Source organism: Cryptotermes secundus, unplaced genomic scaffold (assembly GCF_002891405.2).
Source record: "Cryptotermes secundus unplaced genomic scaffold, Csec_1.0 scaffold540, whole genome shotgun sequence".
In the NCBI taxonomy this organism is placed as follows: Eukaryota; Metazoa; Arthropoda; class Insecta; order Blattodea; family Kalotermitidae; genus Cryptotermes; species Cryptotermes secundus.
In genome coordinates, this window is record NW_019742447.1 from 1,910,549 (window position 1) to 1,933,723 (window position 23,175).

General features: G+C 38.8%; 1 protein-coding gene and 2 long non-coding RNA genes across 5 annotated transcripts in view; 2 read left to right on the plus strand and 1 right to left on the minus strand.

Moving 5' to 3' along the window:
* The first annotated feature begins 423 nt into the window (after window positions 1-423).
* Window positions 424-23,175, plus strand: part of LOC111873213 (cyclin-dependent kinase 17) — a 63,802-nt gene continuing 41,050 nt past the window's right edge. The window contains exons 1-3 of one of the 3 annotated variants that reach the window (XM_023867738.2): window positions 424-636; window positions 1,524-1,734; window positions 2,887-2,973. In XM_023867738.2, the coding sequence (XP_023723506.1) occupies window positions 1,614-1,734; window positions 2,887-2,973 (208 nt within the window). In that variant the 5' untranslated portion in view covers window positions 424-636; window positions 1,524-1,613. The remainder of the gene's footprint in view (window positions 637-1,523; window positions 1,735-2,886; window positions 2,974-23,175) is intronic. The other 2 variants (XM_033754996.1, XM_033754997.1) reach the window with 2 other exon arrangements.
* On the minus strand, window positions 9,105-20,029 carry LOC111873214. The gene is made up of 2 exons (XR_002844365.1): window positions 19,945-20,029; window positions 9,105-9,700 (listed from the first exon to the last, which is right to left on the minus strand). It is a non-coding gene; the product is annotated as an uncharacterized LOC111873214 (long non-coding RNA).
* Window positions 20,601-21,720, plus strand: LOC117282998. Its single transcript, XR_004513978.1, has 2 exons — window positions 20,601-20,675; window positions 21,112-21,720. It is a non-coding gene; the product is annotated as an uncharacterized LOC117282998 (long non-coding RNA).

Sequence of the window (23,175 nt, forward strand, 5' to 3'; positions counted from 1 at the left end):
TAGCGGCTCCGGCGTATTATATATAGGCCCTGGGAATTCGTCGCCCTGACTACGCGACACACACTATCCGCTAAAGTTGGCATTAACTTCGCCGACAAGGGGCGGTTGCTCAGTCGGTATAACTCGCTTGCGGACTAAAACCACGGAGGTTCTTTTACCGTATATTCTGGATACTGACAGCTTCGTCAACCAACCAACTTAAATTTTGTCTATGGTTTCATGCCTATACCCTCAGATATAATTTCTATCAGGGATGCCATTAGTGTTGAACAAGTCCAAAAGGATACTTCAACCAGGAAATTTTGGAAACACTGTTTGTAATGTACAAACACTATTTGAATTTGTGCCCCAAGCACACAGTTGGTCACAATGGTCATAATCGCTACAGTGGTCCCTTGATCGAAGCGAGGTTATAACGCTGGAGCATGAAAGATGGCGGTGGGGTGGTTAGTAAATATGGAAAGAAATTCGTTAATGTGCTATAATTCAAAATATTTTCAAGTATGAGTAACATGTGATATCACAATTTATTAAACATATTGGTCTGTGATACATGACACATTCAGTAATATATCTTCGAAATAGTAATTTCCTTAATTTTAAACCACCGAACTGATACAACCAAGAGAGAATGAGGTTAGTTTGTAGGTGTAATTGAAGGAATGTTACACGTAATTGGTATATTGTTTTCATATGTCGAAGAAGTTTGTTATGCATGTAATTTACCCATATATGTAACGAACATTTTCATTTCCTACTGCGAGAATCAGTACCATTTAGAATGCCGATACAAAATTTTATTCCTGATGAAACTGAATGCTTGCCAGTAATTTCGGATAATCCGTAGTGTAATAAATATAAGAATGTGTTCTACTAGCTTTTAAGATGTTGATTGGAAGTAAACGATAAATGTACTATACAGGAACTGCAAAAATTATTTCAGCTCATTGTGACATACTGTGATGTTTATCCCCTAGGATTACTGGGTGTTTTGGCTGAGTCCATGGTCCGGTATTCTAAAGAACACAACATTTCTGAAACTGAATCTGTTTTTGTCTTCAGATGAAGGGTGGGAGGAAGGTACTCTGTTGGGTCTATTAGAAAAAGCTAACCTCACTGGACAGCCTATCTTGGGTTGGGTAAATTGCTGCTGGCAATTGCCAACACATTCATTATTGGTTCTGAGTCCCATAGGACTCATGACCATATTTTACTGTCTCACAATTCTGGGAGTCATGCAACTTCTGTTTTTGGTGGTATGTATACTAAAATTGTAATGAGAACATATCTCATTATAACTACAGTTATATATGCAACTGGGATCAGAGTTTGTCAATGGAGATAACAGGAAAATGTACAATAAAAATTGGAAGAATATTAGATAAGCATTGCTTTCTCTTACAACTCAGGAATTGAAACTACCCCTGATACATGCCTTATATTTAGGGTCTACTGTACTCTTCCATTAATTTTTCATCCATTTGTTCAATATGATGATAATGTGATCTTCCTCTTTGTTTCAGATTAGATGTTGGATAAGCAAACAATATCATCATTTGCACTTCAAAACTTTCCGTGTGTTTACATTATCCATATTCTTGTGCCTTAAAATAATGAGTATGAAGAAGATACGCCGCCGATTGTCGCAGACATTTCGCTTAAGTATTGAGGGATCCCTGTCCGAACTGGCTGAACACTTAACAATTGATGATGGTGGCCCCATCAAAGAAAATGGTAAGTCTTGTGTAGGATGGTCCCCACTCCCTCCGACACATCTAAATGAAGTGTATTTTTAAGTTTTAATGTCTTGTATAGAAATACAGATTTCCTAATTCAAATCCTGATAGATATCTCATTGTGGGAATTTAGTCTACCTTTTTTTTTTAGTACTTATGACCTTAGAAGACTGTTTGTGTCTTAAATTTTACAGATAGTCCATGCTGTAGCAGTACATTTTGTGAAAAGTCTGTGGCAGTTGACATTTGTATCAGAATGAAACTTCACTGGTTTTGAAGGCAGAGAATGCTGAACTTTGTGACCCTGACTATTTTCACATTAGTCACAAAAGTGTTAACTGATTCAAAACATTATGAAACTAATTGTCTGGTTCAAAAGTCACATCACTTTCTTTTTAATTGTCCCCAATTCCCAGTTCTTCACTCTTACAATCGTCAATAAAACCTTGTGTTATAAAGTGATGGTTCAGCACTGTATTATGTATATGTAAGTAAACACCACACAGTGAAGATATATAGAACAGTATGGGTGAAGCTATATAGTGAACTTAGTGAACCGTGAACTGCGATTTAGTGTCTGGTACAGCACCAGTACTGTAGACTCATATTCAGGAGGTGCTTGTTTTGAATCTTGTCTGGGACACCAGTCATCCTTGCTGAGATTTTTCATAGTTCTTCTCAGTCCCCCCAGGTATGTTTCAGGTACCTTGATTAGGCTGTGGCTGCTTCCTTCTAAATTTTATCCAGCTCATATGTCATCCCGCCATTTGACACTCTATAATCTTGTTACAGACTGTTGTAAAATAACCCACAAAAAGAACAAAAATCAGAGGTCAGCTTCACATGCTGGCTATAGTGTGCAATGGATAGGAGGATGGGTGGGCCCCAGAGCCACTCTGGATGTGGTGCTACAAAGAAACCCATGTTAATGTTGGAAATTGAGCTCAAGTTTGTACAATGCCAGATACTTTGCTGATTGAGTTATCACTTCTCATGCCATTGATAGAATACATTTAACTGTACCAAGAAGCAAACATAACGTAAAGATAAACATTTGACATTATTTATGTCATCTGTCATCAGGAGTATTAAAGTTGTCACCTGAATGAGTGAGAAATGAGACTGAGTTTGTGTTCTGTATTACTTGCAGGTGTTCTTGTTATTCCAGGATTCCAAGATCTAAATCGGAAGTTATCATTGTCACACTCACGCATCATGGGCTCAAGTCTGAGAGATGGTAAGTTGCCATGAATTACCAAAAAGTAAAATATTGCTGTAATATATTAGGAAATTTTTAATATAGGTTATATATAACTCATTCATAAAATATTGAAGCCATGTTGTTTTTAAAGAATAAAATATAAAGAAGGTTGTAGAAAATTTAACTTTTTCCCTTACGAAGAAAGCCGTCTTCTGGGATGTGGTGCCATGTAGAAATTGTGTTAACCGATGTTTCGGAGGAATGTATCGCCTCCATCTTCAGGGTAGAAGACAAGAAGAAATCCTTGAGCCAACCAGCTAGAGCAGGTGCAACAGACTGAGTCCAGTCGAGTAAACACAGCTGTATAAGAGAAGGAGAGAAGTGAGTGTGGCTACACAGGGAAATAGTAGAGAAGGGGAGGGGAAGGGTCTGGTGGAATGGCCAGCAGGTAGTGGGCCAGAGCTGGTATAGAGTATGTGTTAGGGGGAGAGAAGGGAAGGTTAAATGGATGGCATTAACCCTGTAGCTCTAGGGCTGCAATGAACCTGAGTGGCCTATAGGGTCTGCCATATTTCGGAGGTTACACGGCACCACATTCTAGAAGACGGCTTTCTTCATAGTCACTGCTGTGAAAACCTCAAATTTTTGCCTTATGTTTGCTTCACTCTTTTGGCTGTTGTTCCCTATGGGCCATTTTCCACATACAAATTGAAGAAGTGGATATTGGGTTGACAATATGAAGGGGTTTAATTTGGTTAGGAAGCCCATGTCGCGTCATATGGGATGAAACGTATGCCTAGGCTCTGCGTTTTGAATTCATGCTTTGATGTTTGACATACCTGTTAAATTAATTATTTTTTTAGTATAGACTTCTCTGTGTTGTCTAGCATTTTGTTCCTGTGTTAAAATATTTATGGTGGTGTAAACTCTGAACCTCTAGTTCAGTGTAGTGATGGCTTTTGATGGAACGCTCTTTAGATGAGTATATCCCCCAAGGAGTTTTGTGTAAATGTCTTCTGGTAGAAAATTCTGTTGGTATTTTAGTTGAACATATACCTATACTCATGTAGAGTCTGTTGCATTTCAGGGCTGGACAAATTTAATTAAAATAATTTGATAATATGACTGCTGAGTGTTTATGCATTATGCAGTTATCTCCCTAACAACAGACCATCATACCAATAAGTTGCATTTTAAGATTTCAGAATGTGTCTTATCTGCTTCTGATAAATGAACTGTTTTTCTTGGCTGACATGAGTATATATAGGGACTGATTGTTTGTATGTTTGATTTTATGATTACTGTGACATGACGGCTGAAAGCTGTAATAACAGGCCAAGAAAAGTTGTTCTTTACTAGACAATGGCCAATAAACACATTCCCATGGCAACTAAAACACACTCCTGCATTAACAATGCCTGGGCCATTGCAAGGTAAGAGTCCACTTAACAATGGAGGAGTTGTTGGAAGCAGTGTTTTCTGTGCAGTCTATGCTGAGGTTATATAATGAGGACACCAGCCAAGTTGACAGTCTGAGGTGGGAGTGAAGGTTACCAGTCCAGTCCAGAATCTTGAGTTGCATTGTTAGATGCTGCTGCCAAATGATGATCAGTGAAGACTGTAACAAACAGAGACTTAGTGTATGCTGCGGTAATTTGTAGAGTGTATATATTAGTGTAGTTATGAGTTATAAGTGTTCAGTAAATCTGGTTACCAGCCCAAATCCCTTGTCTAGTCACATATGACAACTGGTGTCAGAAGTGGGTTTGGATTGAATTGTTGGACTTACCAAATTGTGCATTGCTGAATTGTAACCCACATGATGGATAATCATGACGGTATTGGAGCATGTGGTAGCCATCATGGAAAAAATGAACAAGAAAGGCTGGAGACCTTCCAAGAAGTGAATGGAGGCCTGCTGAGAAGTAACAGAGGTCTGTCTAGAAAAGATGAGGGCTCATCAAGAAAAGTTGGAGGCCAGGATGGAAGCCAGTCAAGAAAAGACAGAGGCCATTGCATAACATTATAAATGGGTACCATGTGTAAAAGCCACACACCTTCTTACCACCCTACAAGGCCGGACTTCCAATGTTTTACATGGAAACCCCAGCGGAGTGACGTACAAGGAGACTATCTGGCCACTTGAGGACCAATTTGGGAACCAGCACTGGGTCTCTTTGTACCACACTCGGCTGAAAACAACGCAAATTATTACTGATCCCTTACCCGAGTTTGCCATTGCCATTGAACAGTTAACCTACTGTGCCTTTCCTGCACTACCCAGGACCATGTTCTTAGGGGAGCACGCAGGATGTTCATCAGTTGCATAAGGGAACAAAGCATAAAATAGCAGCTACTTCTGGGAGGCAGGAAAACACTCAGTGAGACCCTCAGGCAGACCTTCAAGCTAGAGGTCATAAAGCTGGCAGTCAGGCTTCCAAGAACAAGTGACAGGACTCTGAGGAGGAGCCAACCCCTCTCCAAATGAAAGAAGAGACTGCTGACAGCTTATGTGCTGGTGCTGTAGGAATGCTGGCCAGTTTTGAATGTTCTGTCTGCACGCACTGGAATAGAAGCATTGGGGCCAGCACAGCAATAAGGTGCCATTCACAAGGATGATCACAGACATCACAGGCACATCCCATTTGAAAAGAAGAAATGACAATATGCCAGTAGGCTATTCTGCACAAGCAGCCTTAAGGAGGTGGAAGTGTGGCGTGGCAGCTGAAAGTTGGAATAGTGGACCCAGAAGAGTTGTCCATTGCATGGCAACAGCCAGTCAACATGTTTCCACGGCAGCCGAAAACTCCAGTGACAGCAATATCCAGCTATTCATGGTCCTTTAGGACGTAAATAGTATGGCATATAGACACATTGCTAGGCAATGACTCTGAAACAGATGACTAAGACAGTGGCCATTGCTATGTAACAGCTTCATAAACACACAACAGTACTGGAGCCATTGCTAGGCAGTGGCCTGCACACAACAACGAAAGTACTGTTGGAAGCAGCATTTTGTGTGAGCCCACTCCGAGGCTTATCACTCGACCGACCGAGTTGAGTTAGTTAGTGCAGCGCAGTGTAGTGAGTGCAATGCAGTTGAGTATAGTGGAGTGAAGTGAGTTGGTTGGTGTGCAGTCAGTTAGAGGGCTGCTGTATTTTGGTTCTTGTGAGCTGTTGCTGTGAGAAGCTGGTAGCTGAGGCACAGGGATAGTCTGGGAACCTAGAGTAAGGAGGGCGTCTGCTGCTACCAGGCAATGACTATTGAAAACACAGCAGACTGAGAAGACTTAGTGCACGCTGCAGTAAACTACAGTGCCATAATTACTTGTAGTTACAATCTGTAAGTGTTAAATGAACCCAATTACCAATTCAAACCCCATCTGTAATCACTCATATGCACGACAGCTGGTGTCAGAAGTAGCTGGATTGAAGACTGCAGTAAGAAGTTATATCGCCACGCTATGGAGAAGGAACAAATGATGGCTTGCTGCTGGCTGAAGTAAGAACTGAGAGGAAATGAGAACCAACCAAGAAAAAAGGGACACCAACCTAAAGGAAATGAAAGCCGGCCAAGAACACCTGAAAGAGGAAATGAGAGCCAACCAAGAACTCCTAAAAGAGAAATGCTGTCCAAGATGGAAACCAGCAAAGCAAGAATGGATGCTAAGATGGACGCCAGTCATGAAAAGATGGAAGCCAGGATAGATGTCAATAATGAGAAGTTTGAGGTCCTTCAAGGTACTCTTGTCTCCCGGGTGGATATCCACTAAGCCAGGACAGAGGAAGAAACAATAGCCAAAATGGAAGCCCATCGGGAAAGAATGGACACCAGTATGATGCCTGGCGAAAAGAGACAGTGGCCTGCCCAGAAGCGATGGAGGCCTGTTTAGAAAAGGCAAAAGCCAACCCAAGGAGGATGAAGGCCAGCCTGTAAAAAAATGGAGGCCACGGTGGATGTCTTCCAAGAAACACCACGGATTTGGAAGCCAATCAAGAAGAGTTGGACACCATAGAGGAGCATCAGGAAGTCCCCAAAGAAGAGGCCACAGTGGAAGCTATCAGAGCACTGGAGGTCTGATATGGTGAATGGCCACTAGCTGTAGGGCACCAACAGCTGAAGGAACAGACCCAGGGCAATGGAGGGTCCCAGAAGAAGTAGGTCATCACCCACAGACTGATGACCCACCATGCTGTTCCTGCACAGTGTACAGGAAGCGTATAGATTAGTGGGAGTTCTATAATCCCTTGTAGTTACAGATGTTCAGTAAATCCGATTACTAATGCAAACCTCCATGTCTAGTCACTAACATGTGACATTGTAATAATTATTCATTCATTTGCATTCTGACTCAATGGCCTAGTGGCCAATTACAGAGTTATCACAGATACAAAATCAAAAATCAAACACACAAGAAATACAACAACAGCAACAACAAAAATCATTTTAACTAACACAAAATAACACAGTCAAAAAAGAAATATATGCTTACAATTAAACTGTTGTATGGTATTTTAATAATTAAAGTAATAAAAAAGTAAGTAAAGGTATCCCTGTAACAGGCCGTGGAGGCCCATAGGGTTGTGAGATGTTGAGGTTGCCACATTTTCTAGACAGTTGTCTCATAGATGGTGGTAAGGTTGTCAGCCTTATGCGGTGGCCGCCCTTTACCCCCAAAATATTCCTGGTGCTCATTTCTGTTAGAGGCTGAGTCAACTCCAGGGCCATAATGCAGCTGGAAGGATCAGGTATATTGAAAAAAAAAACTAATTACCTGATTGGGATTCGATTCTGCGACCTTCTGGCTTGTAGCATAGTGCCTCAACCAACTACACTACTGCTAAAGTAATACCATAGCTATAAAAAATATAATTAAGAGAAACAATTTGTGGCCTAAGTAAGAAAAACAAGTGAAATAAGCAGATGATAAGAATTGGATTATGAACTGTACGGGGTATTAGAGTAAAAGTAAATGAGGTGGAAAGATTCGGAGGAGAGAAATATTGGTATTATAGGAGGGAGAGTCAATAAATAGGTCACAAATGGAAGTAAGCAGCTGTAATGAACGTAATATTTTTTCTATATGTGTCACTAGGTAGTAGCATGGTCCAGCTTCATGACAGCATATGTAGCAGACATTCATACACATATTTAGAGGCTGGTTTCAGTAGTCAAAATGATGACCGTGCTTGAGGAGTGTGATACCGAAGAGCAGTGTCCTGTTGTTCCTCTTCTGTGGGTAAAAGGACTCACTGAAAAGAATACTCATAAAGAAATGTTTCCTCTTTATGATAGAAGTGTTTGTTGCATAAAGTGGTTTACAACGAAGACGAGAAATTCTCTCAAAGACGTTCAGAAGTTTCAGATTCTGAAACATGTGCAGAATTGTCTGAGACAACATTCAAAATACTTCTGTGTTGTGGGTTTTGATGCACTTGTAAAGAGATGAGAGAGGTATCAATGTTGGTGGTGGATATGTCGAGAGGTAAATGTTTTTCAGGTTTGAATATCACATGGTTTACATTTTNAGTGTGGCTACACAGGGAAATAGTAGAGAAGGGGAGGGGAAGGGTCTGGTGGAATGGCCAGCAGGTAGTGGGCCAGAGCTGGTATAGAGTATGTGTTAGGGGGAGAGAAGGGAAGGTTAAATGGATGGCATTAACCCTGTAGCTCTAGGGCTGCAATGAACCTGAGTGGCCTATAGGGTCTGCCATATTTCGGAGGTTACACGGCACCACATTCTAGAAGACGGCTTTCTTCATAGTCACTGCTGTGAAAACCTCAAATTTTTGCCTTATGTTTGCTTCACTCTTTTGGCTGTTGTTCCCTATGGGCCATTTTCCACATACAAATTGAAGAAGTGGATATTGGGTTGACAATATGAAGGGGTTTAATTTGGTTAGGAAGCCCATGTCGCGTCATATGGGATGAAACGTATGCCTAGGCTCTGCGTTTTGAATTCATGCTTTGATGTTTGACATACCTGTTAAATTAATTATTTTTTTAGTATAGACTTCTCTGTGTTGTCTAGCATTTTGTTCCTGTGTTAAAATATTTATGGTGGTGTAAACTCTGAACCTCTAGTTCAGTGTAGTGATGGCTTTTGATGGAACGCTCTTTAGATGAGTATATCCCCCAAGGAGTTTTGTGTAAATGTCTTCTGGTAGAAAATTCTGTTGGTATTTTAGTTGAACATATACCTATACTCATGTAGAGTCTGTTGCATTTCAGGGCTGGACAAATTTAATTAAAATAATTTGATAATATGACTGCTGAGTGTTTATGCATTATGCAGTTATCTCCCTAACAACAGACCATCATACCAATAAGTTGCATTTTAAGATTTCAGAATGTGTCTTATCTGCTTCTGATAAATGAACTGTTTTTCTTGGCTGACATGAGTATATATAGGGACTGATTGTTTGTATGTTTGATTTTATGATTACTGTGACATGACGGCTGAAAGCTGTAATAACAGGCCAAGAAAAGTTGTTCTTTACTAGACAATGGCCAATAAACACATTCCCATGGCAACTAAAACACACTCCTGCATTAACAATGCCTGGGCCATTGCAAGGTAAGAGTCCACTTAACAATGGAGGAGTTGTTGGAAGCAGTGTTTTCTGTGCAGTCTATGCTGAGGTTATATAATGAGGACACCAGCCAAGTTGACAGTCTGAGGTGGGAGTGAAGGTTACCAGTCCAGTCCAGAATCTTGAGTTGCATTGTTAGATGCTGCTGCCAAATGATGATCAGTGAAGACTGTAACAAACAGAGACTTAGTGTATGCTGCGGTAATTTGTAGAGTGTATATATTAGTGTAGTTATGAGTTATAAGTGTTCAGTAAATCTGGTTACCAGCCCAAATCCCTTGTCTAGTCACATATGACAACTGGTGTCAGAAGTGGGTTTGGATTGAATTGTTGGACTTACCAAATTGTGCATTGCTGAATTGTAACCCACATGATGGATAATCATGACGGTATTGGAGCATGTGGTAGCCATCATGGAAAAAATGAACAAGAAAGGCTGGAGACCTTCCAAGAAGTGAATGGAGGCCTGCTGAGAAGTAACAGAGGTCTGTCTAGAAAAGATGAGGGCTCATCAAGAAAAGTTGGAGGCCAGGATGGAAGCCAGTCAAGAAAAGACAGAGGCCATTGCATAACATTATAAATGGGTACCATGTGTAAAAGCCACACACCTTCTTACCACCCTACAAGGCCGGACTTCCAATGTTTTACATGGAAACCCCAGCGGAGTGACGTACAAGGAGACTATCTGGCCACTTGAGGACCAATTTGGGAACCAGCACTGGGTCTCTTTGTACCACACTCGGCTGAAAACAACGCAAATTATTACTGATCCCTTACCCGAGTTTGCCATTGCCATTGAACAGTTAACCTACTGTGCCTTTCCTGCACTACCCAGGACCATGTTCTTAGGGGAGCACGCAGGATGTTCATCAGTTGCATAAGGGAACAAAGCATAAAATAGCAGCTACTTCTGGGAGGCAGGAAAACACTCAGTGAGACCCTCAGGCAGACCTTCAAGCTAGAGGTCATAAAGCTGGCAGTCAGGCTTCCAAGAACAAGTGACAGGACTCTGAGGAGGAGCCAACCCCTCTCCAAATGAAAGAAGAGACTGCTGACAGCTTATGTGCTGGTGCTGTAGGAATGCTGGCCAGTTTTGAATGTTCTGTCTGCACGCACTGGAATAGAAGCATTGGGGCCAGCACAGCAATAAGGTGCCATTCACAAGGATGATCACAGACATCACAGGCACATCCCATTTGAAAAGAAGAAATGACAATATGCCAGTAGGCTATTCTGCACAAGCAGCCTTAAGGAGGTGGAAGTGTGGCGTGGCAGCTGAAAGTTGGAATAGTGGACCCAGAAGAGTTGTCCATTGCATGGCAACAGCCAGTCAACATGTTTCCACGGCAGCCGAAAACTCCAGTGACAGCAATATCCAGCTATTCATGGTCCTTTAGGACGTAAATAGTATGGCATATAGACACATTGCTAGGCAATGACTCTGAAACAGATGACTAAGACAGTGGCCATTGCTATGTAACAGCTTCATAAACACACAACAGTACTGGAGCCATTGCTAGGCAGTGGCCTGCACACAACAACGAAAGTACTGTTGGAAGCAGCATTTTGTGTGAGCCCACTCCGAGGCTTATCACTCGACCGACCGAGTTGAGTTAGTTAGTGCAGCGCAGTGTAGTGAGTGCAATGCAGTTGAGTATAGTGGAGTGAAGTGAGTTGGTTGGTGTGCAGTCAGTTAGAGGGCTGCTGTATTTTGGTTCTTGTGAGCTGTTGCTGTGAGAAGCTGGTAGCTGAGGCACAGGGATAGTCTGGGAACCTAGAGTAAGGAGGGCGTCTGCTGCTACCAGGCAATGACTATTGAAAACACAGCAGACTGAGAAGACTTAGTGCACGCTGCAGTAAACTACAGTGCCATAATTACTTGTAGTTACAATCTGTAAGTGTTAAATGAACCCAATTACCAATTCAAACCCCATCTGTAATCACTCATATGCACGACAGCTGGTGTCAGAAGTAGCTGGATTGAAGACTGCAGTAAGAAGTTATATCGCCACGCTATGGAGAAGGAACAAATGATGGCTTGCTGCTGGCTGAAGTAAGAACTGAGAGGAAATGAGAACCAACCAAGAAAAAAGGGACACCAACCTAAAGGAAATGAAAGCCGGCCAAGAACACCTGAAAGAGGAAATGAGAGCCAACCAAGAACTCCTAAAAGAGAAATGCTGTCCAAGATGGAAACCAGCAAAGCAAGAATGGATGCTAAGATGGACGCCAGTCATGAAAAGATGGAAGCCAGGATAGATGTCAATAATGAGAAGTTTGAGGTCCTTCAAGGTACTCTTGTCTCCCGGGTGGATATCCACTAAGCCAGGACAGAGGAAGAAACAATAGCCAAAATGGAAGCCCATCGGGAAAGAATGGACACCAGTATGATGCCTGGCGAAAAGAGACAGTGGCCTGCCCAGAAGCGATGGAGGCCTGTTTAGAAAAGGCAAAAGCCAACCCAAGGAGGATGAAGGCCAGCCTGTAAAAAAATGGAGGCCACGGTGGATGTCTTCCAAGAAACACCACGGATTTGGAAGCCAATCAAGAAGAGTTGGACACCATAGAGGAGCATCAGGAAGTCCCCAAAGAAGAGGCCACAGTGGAAGCTATCAGAGCACTGGAGGTCTGATATGGTGAATGGCCACTAGCTGTAGGGCACCAACAGCTGAAGGAACAGACCCAGGGCAATGGAGGGTCCCAGAAGAAGTAGGTCATCACCCACAGACTGATGACCCACCATGCTGTTCCTGCACAGTGTACAGGAAGCGTATAGATTAGTGGGAGTTCTATAATCCCTTGTAGTTACAGATGTTCAGTAAATCCGATTACTAATGCAAACCTCCATGTCTAGTCACTAACATGTGACATTGTAATAATTATTCATTCATTTGCATTCTGACTCAATGGCCTAGTGGCCAATTACAGAGTTATCACAGATACAAAATCAAAAATCAAACACACAAGAAATACAACAACAGCAACAACAAAAATCATTTTAACTAACACAAAATAACACAGTCAAAAAAGTAATATATGCTTACAATTAAACTGTTGTATGGTATTTTAATAATTAAAGTAATAAAAAAGTAAGTAAAGGTATCCCTGTAACAGGCCGTGGAGGCCCATAGGGTTGTGAGATGTTGAGGTTGCCACATTTTCTAGACAGTTGTCTCATAGATGGTGGTAAGGTTGTCAGCCTTATGCGGTGGCCGCCCTTTACCCCCAAAATATTCCTGGTGCTCATTTCTGTTAGAGGCTGAGTCAACTCCAGGGCCATAATGCAGCTGGAAGGATCAGGTATATTGAAAAAAAAAACTAATTACCTGATTGGGATTCGATTCTGCGACCTTCTGGCTTGTAGCATAGTGCCTCAACCAACTACACTACTGCTAAAGTAATACCATAGCTATAAAAAATATAATTAAGAGAAACAATTTGTGGCCTAAGTAAGAAAAACAAGTGAAATAAGCAGATGATAAGAATTGGATTATGAACTGTACGGGGTATTAGAGTAAAAGTAAATGAGGTGGAAAGATTCGGAGGAGAGAAATATTGGTATTATAGGAGGGAGAGTCAATAAATAGGTCACAAATGGAAGTAAGCAGCTGTAATGAACGTAATATTTTTTCTATATGTGTCACTAGGTAGTAGCATGGTCCAGCTTCATGACAGCATATGTAGCAGACATTCATACACATATTTAGAGGCTGGTTTCAGTAGTCAAAATGATGACCGTGCTTGAGGAGTGTGATACCGAAGAGCAGTGTCCTGTTGTTCCTCTTCTGTGGGTAAAAGGACTCACTGAAAAGAATACTCATAAAGAAATGTTTCCTCTTTATGATAGAAGTGTTTGTTGCATAAAGTGGTTTACAACGAAGACGAGAAATTCTCTCAAAGACGTTCAGAAGTTTCAGATTCTGAAACATGTGCAGAATTGTCTGAGACAACATTCAAAATACTTCTGTGTTGTGGGTTTTGATGCACTTGTAAAGAGATGAGAGAGGTATCAATGTTGGTGGTGGATATGTCGAGAGGTAAATGTTTTTCAGGTTTGAATATCACATGGTTTACATTTTGTATTCATCTGTGACCAATTTATTGACTATCCCTTGTAGTATTAACAAAAGTGAACAGAAAAGGAAAAGGGGAGGAATATATTGGAACATTCTTCCCATGTTTGATGTGGAAGAGACAAAAAAAAAAAAAAAAACAAACGCAAGTGTATCAATACACATGAAAAATAAATACATGAATTTTATAATAAATGTGACTTAAGTGAATAAAACAATAATAACTTTACATATAGAGTTTTTGATTGGGAGGTGTAGTGATTGGGATATATGCATCTGCAGAATATGTTTTACAAGAGGAACAGGGTTGTTTTGAGGAAGACTTGGACAGAATTTAGATAAGTGCGCATATTGACAAGAAATTATATGTATGGGAGACCATGATTGCAGAGTTGGATAACGAATAATAATGTCAGACACCAAACTGAAATCTGTGAACTGAAACTCAATAACACTTTCTTTTCATATAAAGATTTACATAAATATCCAGGTAAATAACCTACAAGTAATCATCATTCTGATTGATTATGTAAGAACATATCAGGAGAACAGTACGGAAGTATAGGATATAAAAATCTATAGAACTGCACAGTGTGAGACTGACCATAATTCTGTTCAGGCAGATTTCTCTTTCAGTGGGTATGTACAACTGTGAAAATGCCCAATATGAAGTGAATAAAATAAGTAAGGAAGGGGGAGAAACTGTTGACATGTCATCATATAAATTATATTTTCATTTCATGTATCCTGTTATGTTATTATATATAATTTCTTTATTAGAGTCTGTCACAACACAACAACAGTATAAAGGTCAAGGCTAAAATTAGCTTAGCTACATGTTTCGGCTATTAAAGCCACCATCAGGCAAACACGTGATTATTATATTCACACACTACTGAACTGCAATTGTGATGGTAAAGCTGGATACTTGATAATTATTACATTATAAAATATATTGTATAAAAGTACAATGAACTATAAATTTAATATAAAAACGAAGGTTATGGCGTAAAATAAAGTTAAAACTCTACATGTGATATTCTGTATCATCAAGTCAGTTGTTGCAGTTTTGATATATTCCCGCGGACATAATGGTATATTCTAGACTTGTATACATGTAATAAACTGCTTGGAGGCCCGTTGTATAAATGTAATATAGTTTTGATGTTAATTGTTTAGCCGGTGCCTCATCTTACAGTGTATTTTGTCCGTTCTATAGGGAATAGCAACATGTAGCCAAGGTAATTTTACCCTTGACCTCTATATTGTTGTTTTGTGATGGACTCTGATAAAGAAATTGTATAAATTATATTATCTAAATGAATTAGATATCAGAGGCTTACATACAAGAAAAGTGATGAAGTGTTTAGAGGTTCCATACAAAAGTTATATGATTATTTAGAGTCAAAGACACGTGAAGCAGCATCAAAAACACTTGGGAAAGAAGAAAGAAAAATAAATAAAACCGCCCATGAGTGGTGGTCTGAGCAACTAGGAGATATGGTGAGGGAAGAGAAAATCACGTATCAAAGCTGGTAAGTATTTAGACACAGAGTGAGTTAGAGACCTATAGAGACTGAAAGAGGTTATGCAGAACATAAATTTTCAGGAAATTAATATAAAATATATATATTACAAAGAGTGCCTGAAAATGAAGAGTTTATATATTGGGACACTTTCTGTAAATACTCAGCAGTAACATTTCATTTTTCTCTGATGATTGGTGTTTGTCCAGCCCTAGTTTATTGTTTTCAGAAGGCATTAAAGTCACTAATATAGCCATTATACTCTGACCCAAAGCATGTTATTATATGTTGTACTTGAAAACTTTGTACATTACTTATATTTTCATTTTTCATATGCTAACCTCCTTGTATCCTCAGGTCTTGCAGTGGGTGTGCTGCACAGTTTCTGAAATACTGGTATAAAATAAATAAAGAAAATGGTGTGAAAATTCATTAGTACATTTGATATGGTAGAAATTACATCATGTTGCACGTGACATGAAGAATAATATTGCCTTTGCTTTAATGCTGAAATAGGTGGTTAATGTTACCTAACTTCTTCTGGAAAATAAAATATTGAAGTTACTTGGACACTTCTGATTTTCTTCTGAAGCATCCTTTCACCTCACTATACTCTTTGGAGCCTGAGCAAGGTAATAGATTTGGCTGCCTTCTTTCAGAAGCTGTAAATTTGCTGTTTAAATACAACTTCTATTTTTTATGCTGTGCTTTTGCCCTGTAGTAATGTAATGCTGCTTTTTGTAAGGTGTGAAGTGAGAGCAGTATGATGTTGGTATTTGAGTGTTTAAAATGTAGACACTTAAAAATATAGACATGACATTGACATTGATAGGTCAATTGAAATCAATAATGTGCTTCAGAATGAAACCCCAGGAATGTTGAATGCTACCTAATAAAATTGTGATCCTTAAGGACTGGAAATTCTACCACTGATAGGCTGCATTCAAAGATCCATTCTCATGTATATGTGCATGCATGTGTACACGCGCCCATGCACGCACACACATAGGGGGGAGGTCTGTGACTATGACAGATAGGAAGTTAATATTTAATGCAAGGTATATGTAAACAATAAATCCAGGGATATCAAGCACTAGTAGAGTATGCTTATTTACAGTTTTCCCTTAAATGCACTAGTTACAGCAATTGTAGCAGATCACTGGTAATCAAATAACCTTGAGGTATCAAAGGAAGTTATGCAATAGATTCAGTTTAAACATTTTTGGAGACCTAAAGGTTTTATTCGTGCGAGGTGGTTTATTTCAAAGAGTTTGTGCATGACTGTCTGTGTAGGTTGGTGATTTAAATTTCATCAACCAACAATTTACAGCTTTCTTTAAATTCACAGTACATATAAAACCCTTTGGAATGTTTAAATATTGTTTGAAACCAACAGAAGAAAAAATCCCTTTTGCACGAATGACAGAGAAAACCTTTATTGTATATTATAAATTTACACATAATTTGAACATTACAATTGCAATGTGAGGCATGTGAATCTATTTTAATGAGAAGATATACATGGGCAGTGTATGTGAAAAAGTAATTCCACAATTGAATAAAAGAAATAAAAAATCTGTAATGATATTTATCAGAAGTAATGTCTTTTATTCCAAGGTGCCACTAATTTATGGCAAGATATTCTTCATTAAGAAAATGATGCACATTGGCATTTTGGTAGTGCTTATACTGTGTGGCAGATGAGTTAGAATGCTGTGCTGTTTCTGTTTTGCTCTGCTATTATTTCATGTATCTAAAATAATTTTTTCAGATATTTAGGATTCTAAATTCAAGATGATGGTTCAATAAGTAATGAACCTAAGAGTCTTAGGCAAGCTAAAATGCAGCAGTGATATATTGTTTATTTATTTTCTACAGGTAACGGACCTAAATCTTGGGCCTATACCTGATCTGTGTGTAAACTGTGTTAAATATCTTTTCTTCTAAATCAAGCACTGCATATTAATATTATATACTTAGAGCACCTGCAACCAGAATGTGGAGAATACTTGTGGTTGGATGTGAATAAATTTCACCTTCACCAGGTTGTGCTTTGTGACAATGTTTCACCACCATGTTACATTTCTAACATTGCACCAATTGTTTAATGTTTTTGGAAATTATTTAGTGTATAAAATGCCTGTCGTCTTTTTCTGAAGATAGTCAGAAGGAATGGTGGTTAAATTATGATTTTTGCCCATTTTCTGTTGCATGCAAGTACAATATTGCACAGTGTGTAGGAGTACAGTTCAATTTATTTTAATTAATTATTAATATGAGTGAATCAAAGTTTTCATTGAGAATAAGAGACTAGTAATCTCTATGATCATTCAGGAAACAATTGTTGATTGTTGAATATGAACTGAAAGGTGTAAGGTTTTCCAATCTCAGAGATTGTACACTCTAAAGAACTCCATGGAGTAGAGCTCTTCTTGAAAATGAAGTCACCAAAGAAATTTCAAGGATTTTATGGAACCCAAAGGTCCGTTACCATGTTCACAAGAGCCTTCCATCTATCCCAGTCCTGAGCCAGATGAGTCCACTCCACACCCATCTTTGTCCAGGTGTTCCTAGTGCTTTCTTTCATGCTTTTCTGTCATTACTTTGCATACTCTTCTCTCCAACGTATGCTGTATGTCCTGGCCGTCTCATCCTCCTTTGTTTGATCATTTTACTAATATTGGTGAGGAGAACAAATTATGAAGAACCCCATGCAGTTTTCTCCATCCTTCCATTATTTCATCCTTCTTACATACAGTTATTCTCATAACAACACCTTGTTCTCAGACACCCTGAATGTGTTCTTCCATTTATGTGAGAGATGAAGTTTCACACCCATACAAAATGGCAGGCAGAATTATAATTTTGTGTATTTTAATCTTCATGTTGTTAGATGGCATGCAAAAAGACAAATTGTTCTAAACTAAATAATATCAAGCATTCCCCAGATTTAATCTGCTCCTGATTTCTTTGTTAATGTAATTTTGATTTGTTAACATCATTCCCAAATGTCTGGACTTTGCCAGATTTTCAGAGCATCTGTTAGCCATCTTTATGTTATTATTTGTCCTGCATTCCGGTCACAAGATGTCAGCATATACTTCTGTTGTATTTGAGATTCTCACATCTTGGCTAAGAAGAGTACACTCTTATGGGATGTAACACTTTTTAGTCTGGTGAAAGTTTACTTCTGCCAGACTTCACAGCCTTACATCCCAGGAGATAGTTCTCAACAAATGTTTATTTTTCTCTGTATTTAATTCTAGACCAGTTTCCTTACCAGCATCTATTAGAACTTCTGTGTTTTTCATATTTACGTTCTCCCCAGTAAATTATTATCCACATGGACTGAAAGCTAATGTGATGTTTCAGAAAAATATATCACCCCCATCGTCAATGTTGAACAGTAAGCCAAAAAAGAAACCAGCAGAACCAGTCAGCTTTCCACCTGCTTTGCTGATTTCTTCCTTTGTTTACCCTTAGACCCAGAAGATGGAAGTGATATGTTAAACTGAAATGTCATTCTTTCTAAATTACATGGCATTACAACCCAGAAGACTATACTTTTTTTGGGCACCGCCATGATAGCCTTAGATCCAGCATTGAAACGCGTTAATAGAAGTGACATATCTTTCAAAGATTTAATATCCAAGCCTTTCCTTTCTAGTCATGATAAGGATACTGTTATGAACCCAAGAATAATTTCTTTTGAGCTGTGATAATGTTATATCAGTACCAGGATAATATATTTTTGTTAGTCTGTTTACTTTTATTAGAAAATGCTGTGAAAGTTACAGTATGTCAGTATGTGTGTTTCTGTCTGCACTAATGAACCAGTTACCCAATTTACGTATAACTTCATATGAACGTCATGTCATTGTAAGCTATCCACTAGCTGCCTTGGATTTTCCTAATGTCACATTCTGAACTGGAAATAAAAATTAGAGGCGATAAAGCATCGCTTTATTTTAGACTATTCTAAATAGAAATATATCAGATGAATGTTTGCTTACATGAGCAAATTAATGTAATCATTTCATTAATTCTTGTTTTCAACATTTTTGCAGTTGTTACATAGCAAACCATTCTGTGGTGAATATTTGCTAAAATTACGCAGTAGCATAGTTGGTTGAGGCACTATGCTACAAGCCGGAAGGTCACGGGTTCAAGTCCTGATGAGGTCATTGGATTTTTTCAATTGACCAAATCCTTCCAGCTGCACTATGGCCCTGGGGTCGACTCAGGCTCTAACAGAAATGAGTACCAAGATTTTTCTTGGAATGTTCTTGGGGGGTAAAGGGCGGCTGGCGCGAATGGCTGACTACCTTGCTGCCATCTGTGAGCCGATTGCCTAGAAAACGTGGGAACCTCAACATCTCACAATCCTATGGGCCTCCACGGCCTGCTACAGGGATACCTTTACTTTTTTTACACTGAAACCTGTTCTTGAGAACTAATTTTATTTGTCCTCCAAACTCAGACATTCTTGGTAAAATTTGTTCTGACTGTGGAGAGAAAATTAATGTGGATTGAGAAAATGTGGGTTTCTGTTTATCTACTATGTATCCTTATTCCCTCTTATTCTTAATTTTTTTCTCATGGTGATTTTACTGATTGGAATGATAGATAGATGATAGAAATGTTGATCAGGTAACTGCATTATTCAGAGTTAAGTATGAAGTTATGTCTTCTATAAGGAAACAGTTTAAATGATACAGTTTTCTGACTTACTGAACTAATGTATCAAACACACTCAGTCATGCAGTTCAGAAAATTATCTGTTTAGATGTTCTGAGAAAAAATAATTTCATTACCTTTCTTATTTTGTTGTGTGTGGGCATTCTGCCAGCATTAGTAGCCATTTAGTTGTTTGTCATGTGCTTAGAGGTGACACTGGAAACATGGTGCTTTTTCAATACAGTTATCTTATTAGTACTTTGACTCATTTTTAATTTTTGTTTTGATTGGCTATGCAAAGAGGCCAAGCTTCTTTAGAATCCAATTGGCAACTAGAGTAATATATAAATGGGATGTGTGTTCTTTCACATCGTATCATTTTTAAATGTCAAAAGATCAGAATTTGCTATTTAGATAACCCTTGGATGTGATAGGTGCTTTATAAGATAATCTGTTGTTAGGTTCATTGATGTTTGAATATGGTTAATGTTATCAAATTATCAGTGAATCTGTTCTGTAATTTTCAGGTCCAAACCAATCTGAAAATTAATTTTATTTCAGAGATCACGAAACAGGGACAGAAAATTTTGATTTATACACAGTGTGACAGTAAAGTTCTTGAAGTAACACTATTACGGTAACTCCACTAATGCCACGTGAGGGATGAACAGGACTAGTTAGAGAGAACGTTTGTTTATATGATGTGCAAGTTTCAATCTGTTTGGGTGATGCATATGAGGATTACAGTTGTTTTTTGAAGTTAGTTTTTTCATTGTGTCAAAGGTCTCAGAATGGAAGAAAGAGCAACAATTAAGTTTTGTGTAAAATTAATGAAAACAGGTACTGAAACGCTTGAAATGTGTGAAAAGTGAGTACAGCGAAGAATGTTTCTATATGTAATAATGCAAATGCCATCGTGGATGCAAGAATTTATTTGATTATAGATTTCTGTCTTTTCTTCCTCTACACTACATGTTTCAGCCATAATTGGCCATCATCAGGTGTATTTTTCACTATGTAGCTGTCACACTGCACACAGTCCAAAAATCTAAAACATCAGCCTGTCAATTTTGTTTTAAAATCTCGCCAACACACGTTCGTCAATTTGATTTTAGAATTCCAGTTTAAAATTTAAAGTTTTAAATACCAGGGACACCTGCTCTTGTCTACATGTGCTGCAGCAGCTATTTCTTGTTTTCAGTGCCGTTCATGTATTATTCTGTGCAGGCTCCCTGTGTGTGTGTGTCGCTGCTCATCTTTAATACTTTTTGCATTCACGACGGCATTTGTATCATTACATATAGAAGTGTATAGTGCAACAGGATGCATAAATATAATATAGAAGAATGTTTATCGAGAACAAGAGTGTCTGAATGGTATAAAAGTTTGAAAGACAGGCGAGAGTTGTTACAAGAAGATGAATGGAAAGACTGTCCTTCAGCTTCCAAAACAGAAGAATCGACGGAAGGCGTTCAAAAGTGTTTGGCCAAAGATCAGACTTTGAGTGTTTGGATGTTAGAAGAGGGAACAGCAGAGGGACAGTACATAAGATATTAGTCAAAGATTTGAAAAAGAATGAAGTGTGTGTGCCCATTTTGTTCCTCATTTGTTAATGCCACATCAAAAACATCAGCGCCCCTTATCATCTGTTGAATTTGTTGAAATGATTGTTTATAATAGAAATGTTTTAAAAATGATTGTAATGGGTGATGAAAGTTGGTGTTTCATGTATGGTCCAGAAACAGAATGTCAAGAGTGCAACTTGACTGAGTCCAAAGAAACCAAAAGCTCAGAAAGTGAGAATGCAAGAATCATGGATGAAAACAATGTTGGCTGCATTTTTTTATGCTCAAGGTATCATTCATCATGTATTTGTACCAGAAAAACAGATTGTAAATGGTAAATTTTATAAAGAGGCGATTAAAAAATTAATCTCATTAGTTCATTGCGTTAGGCCTGAGTTTCAGGAAAGTGGATCCTAGTATCGTCTGCATGACATTGTACTGGCTCATTCTTTGGGTGTTGTCTGCGAGTTTTTGGTCAATTGAGGGATCCCTGTGTTATCTCATCAACCCTACGCCCTTGATTTATCACCAGCTGATTTTTTTTATTTTCTAAATTAAAAATTACGATGAAAGGGTGGAGATTCGGTCTGTTTAATCGTTCCAGCAGACTGTGATGAGAAAACTGAAGGCATTATGGGAAGAAGCATTTTCTTGGGCATTCAGTTCTTTGTATGAGTGATGTAAACATTGTGCGGAAGCGGGCGGGGACAATATTGAGTGATGGTATTAATATTTTTTATATGATTTTTATGTCCTCAGTTCAGGAACTTAATTGTCACACTATTATACAGTGTAATATCTAAAAATCATAAGTTGTTCACTGGTTAATGAAGTTGATTAGTTGAGAAAGGGAACATGCCCATGAATATTGCTGCCTTCTGTGATATGATGCAGTGTAGCTTGATAGATTATGTACCAACATTTCAGAAAAAAGGGTGAAGACAATAAACTTCATAGTCGTTGCCATACGAACTTGCATTGGAACGTGTTTTATAACACCATTGTTTCTCAGTATTACTACTGTTGTAAATTACCACTGTAAGAAGTATAGACCGCAGACCAAGTGATAAGCATGAGTAATTATGACCCAAACCTTCATCACAACATTTGCATGCATTCTGTATGGAAACATCCAAAATATTTGGTAATTTTTTATTGTTTGATATTGACACATCCACAAGGAGGAGGGAAATGTAGTGAAATTAAATATGAAATTTAACTCTTTGACTGGCGCGAAGGGTATTTAAATCCCACCCCTGTCCTGGCAGGCCCTTTAAACCTTATGCTGCTAAAATGCATGTAGTTACTTTTTCCTAAACAACTTCAACAAATATTGGTTTTTAAAAACGAAATTTTTAGGAACTAATAAAATACAATATTTTATGCAATAAATGCTTTTCCACACCTCTTTATTAGTTTTTCTTCGTGTGATAAACATTGTAACATGAAAGTTTGCAGAGAGCCACACCACAGCCTGCAGACATGATACTTGTTTCTTTTCTAACCTTGTGCTTAGCACTCACGCGACATTTTCTCAGGGCACCATTCTTCTTATTGTTACTGTTAAGAACATGGACCATTTTGTGAATTTTCAAGNAGGTCAGCGTCGTTTTGTAGCGTTCACAATTGACAGTCCCTGGTGGTTATCTGCTGATCTGTATGGATGAGGCGCTGTTCATTGTGAGGAGTGGCAGCTGAGCAAGGATGCCCAGGGCGTGGCTTGTCGTGCACTTCACTTTCGCCACTGTTGAAACGCACTACCCACCGCCTCACTGTGCTGACTTCCACTGTATTGTCTCCGTA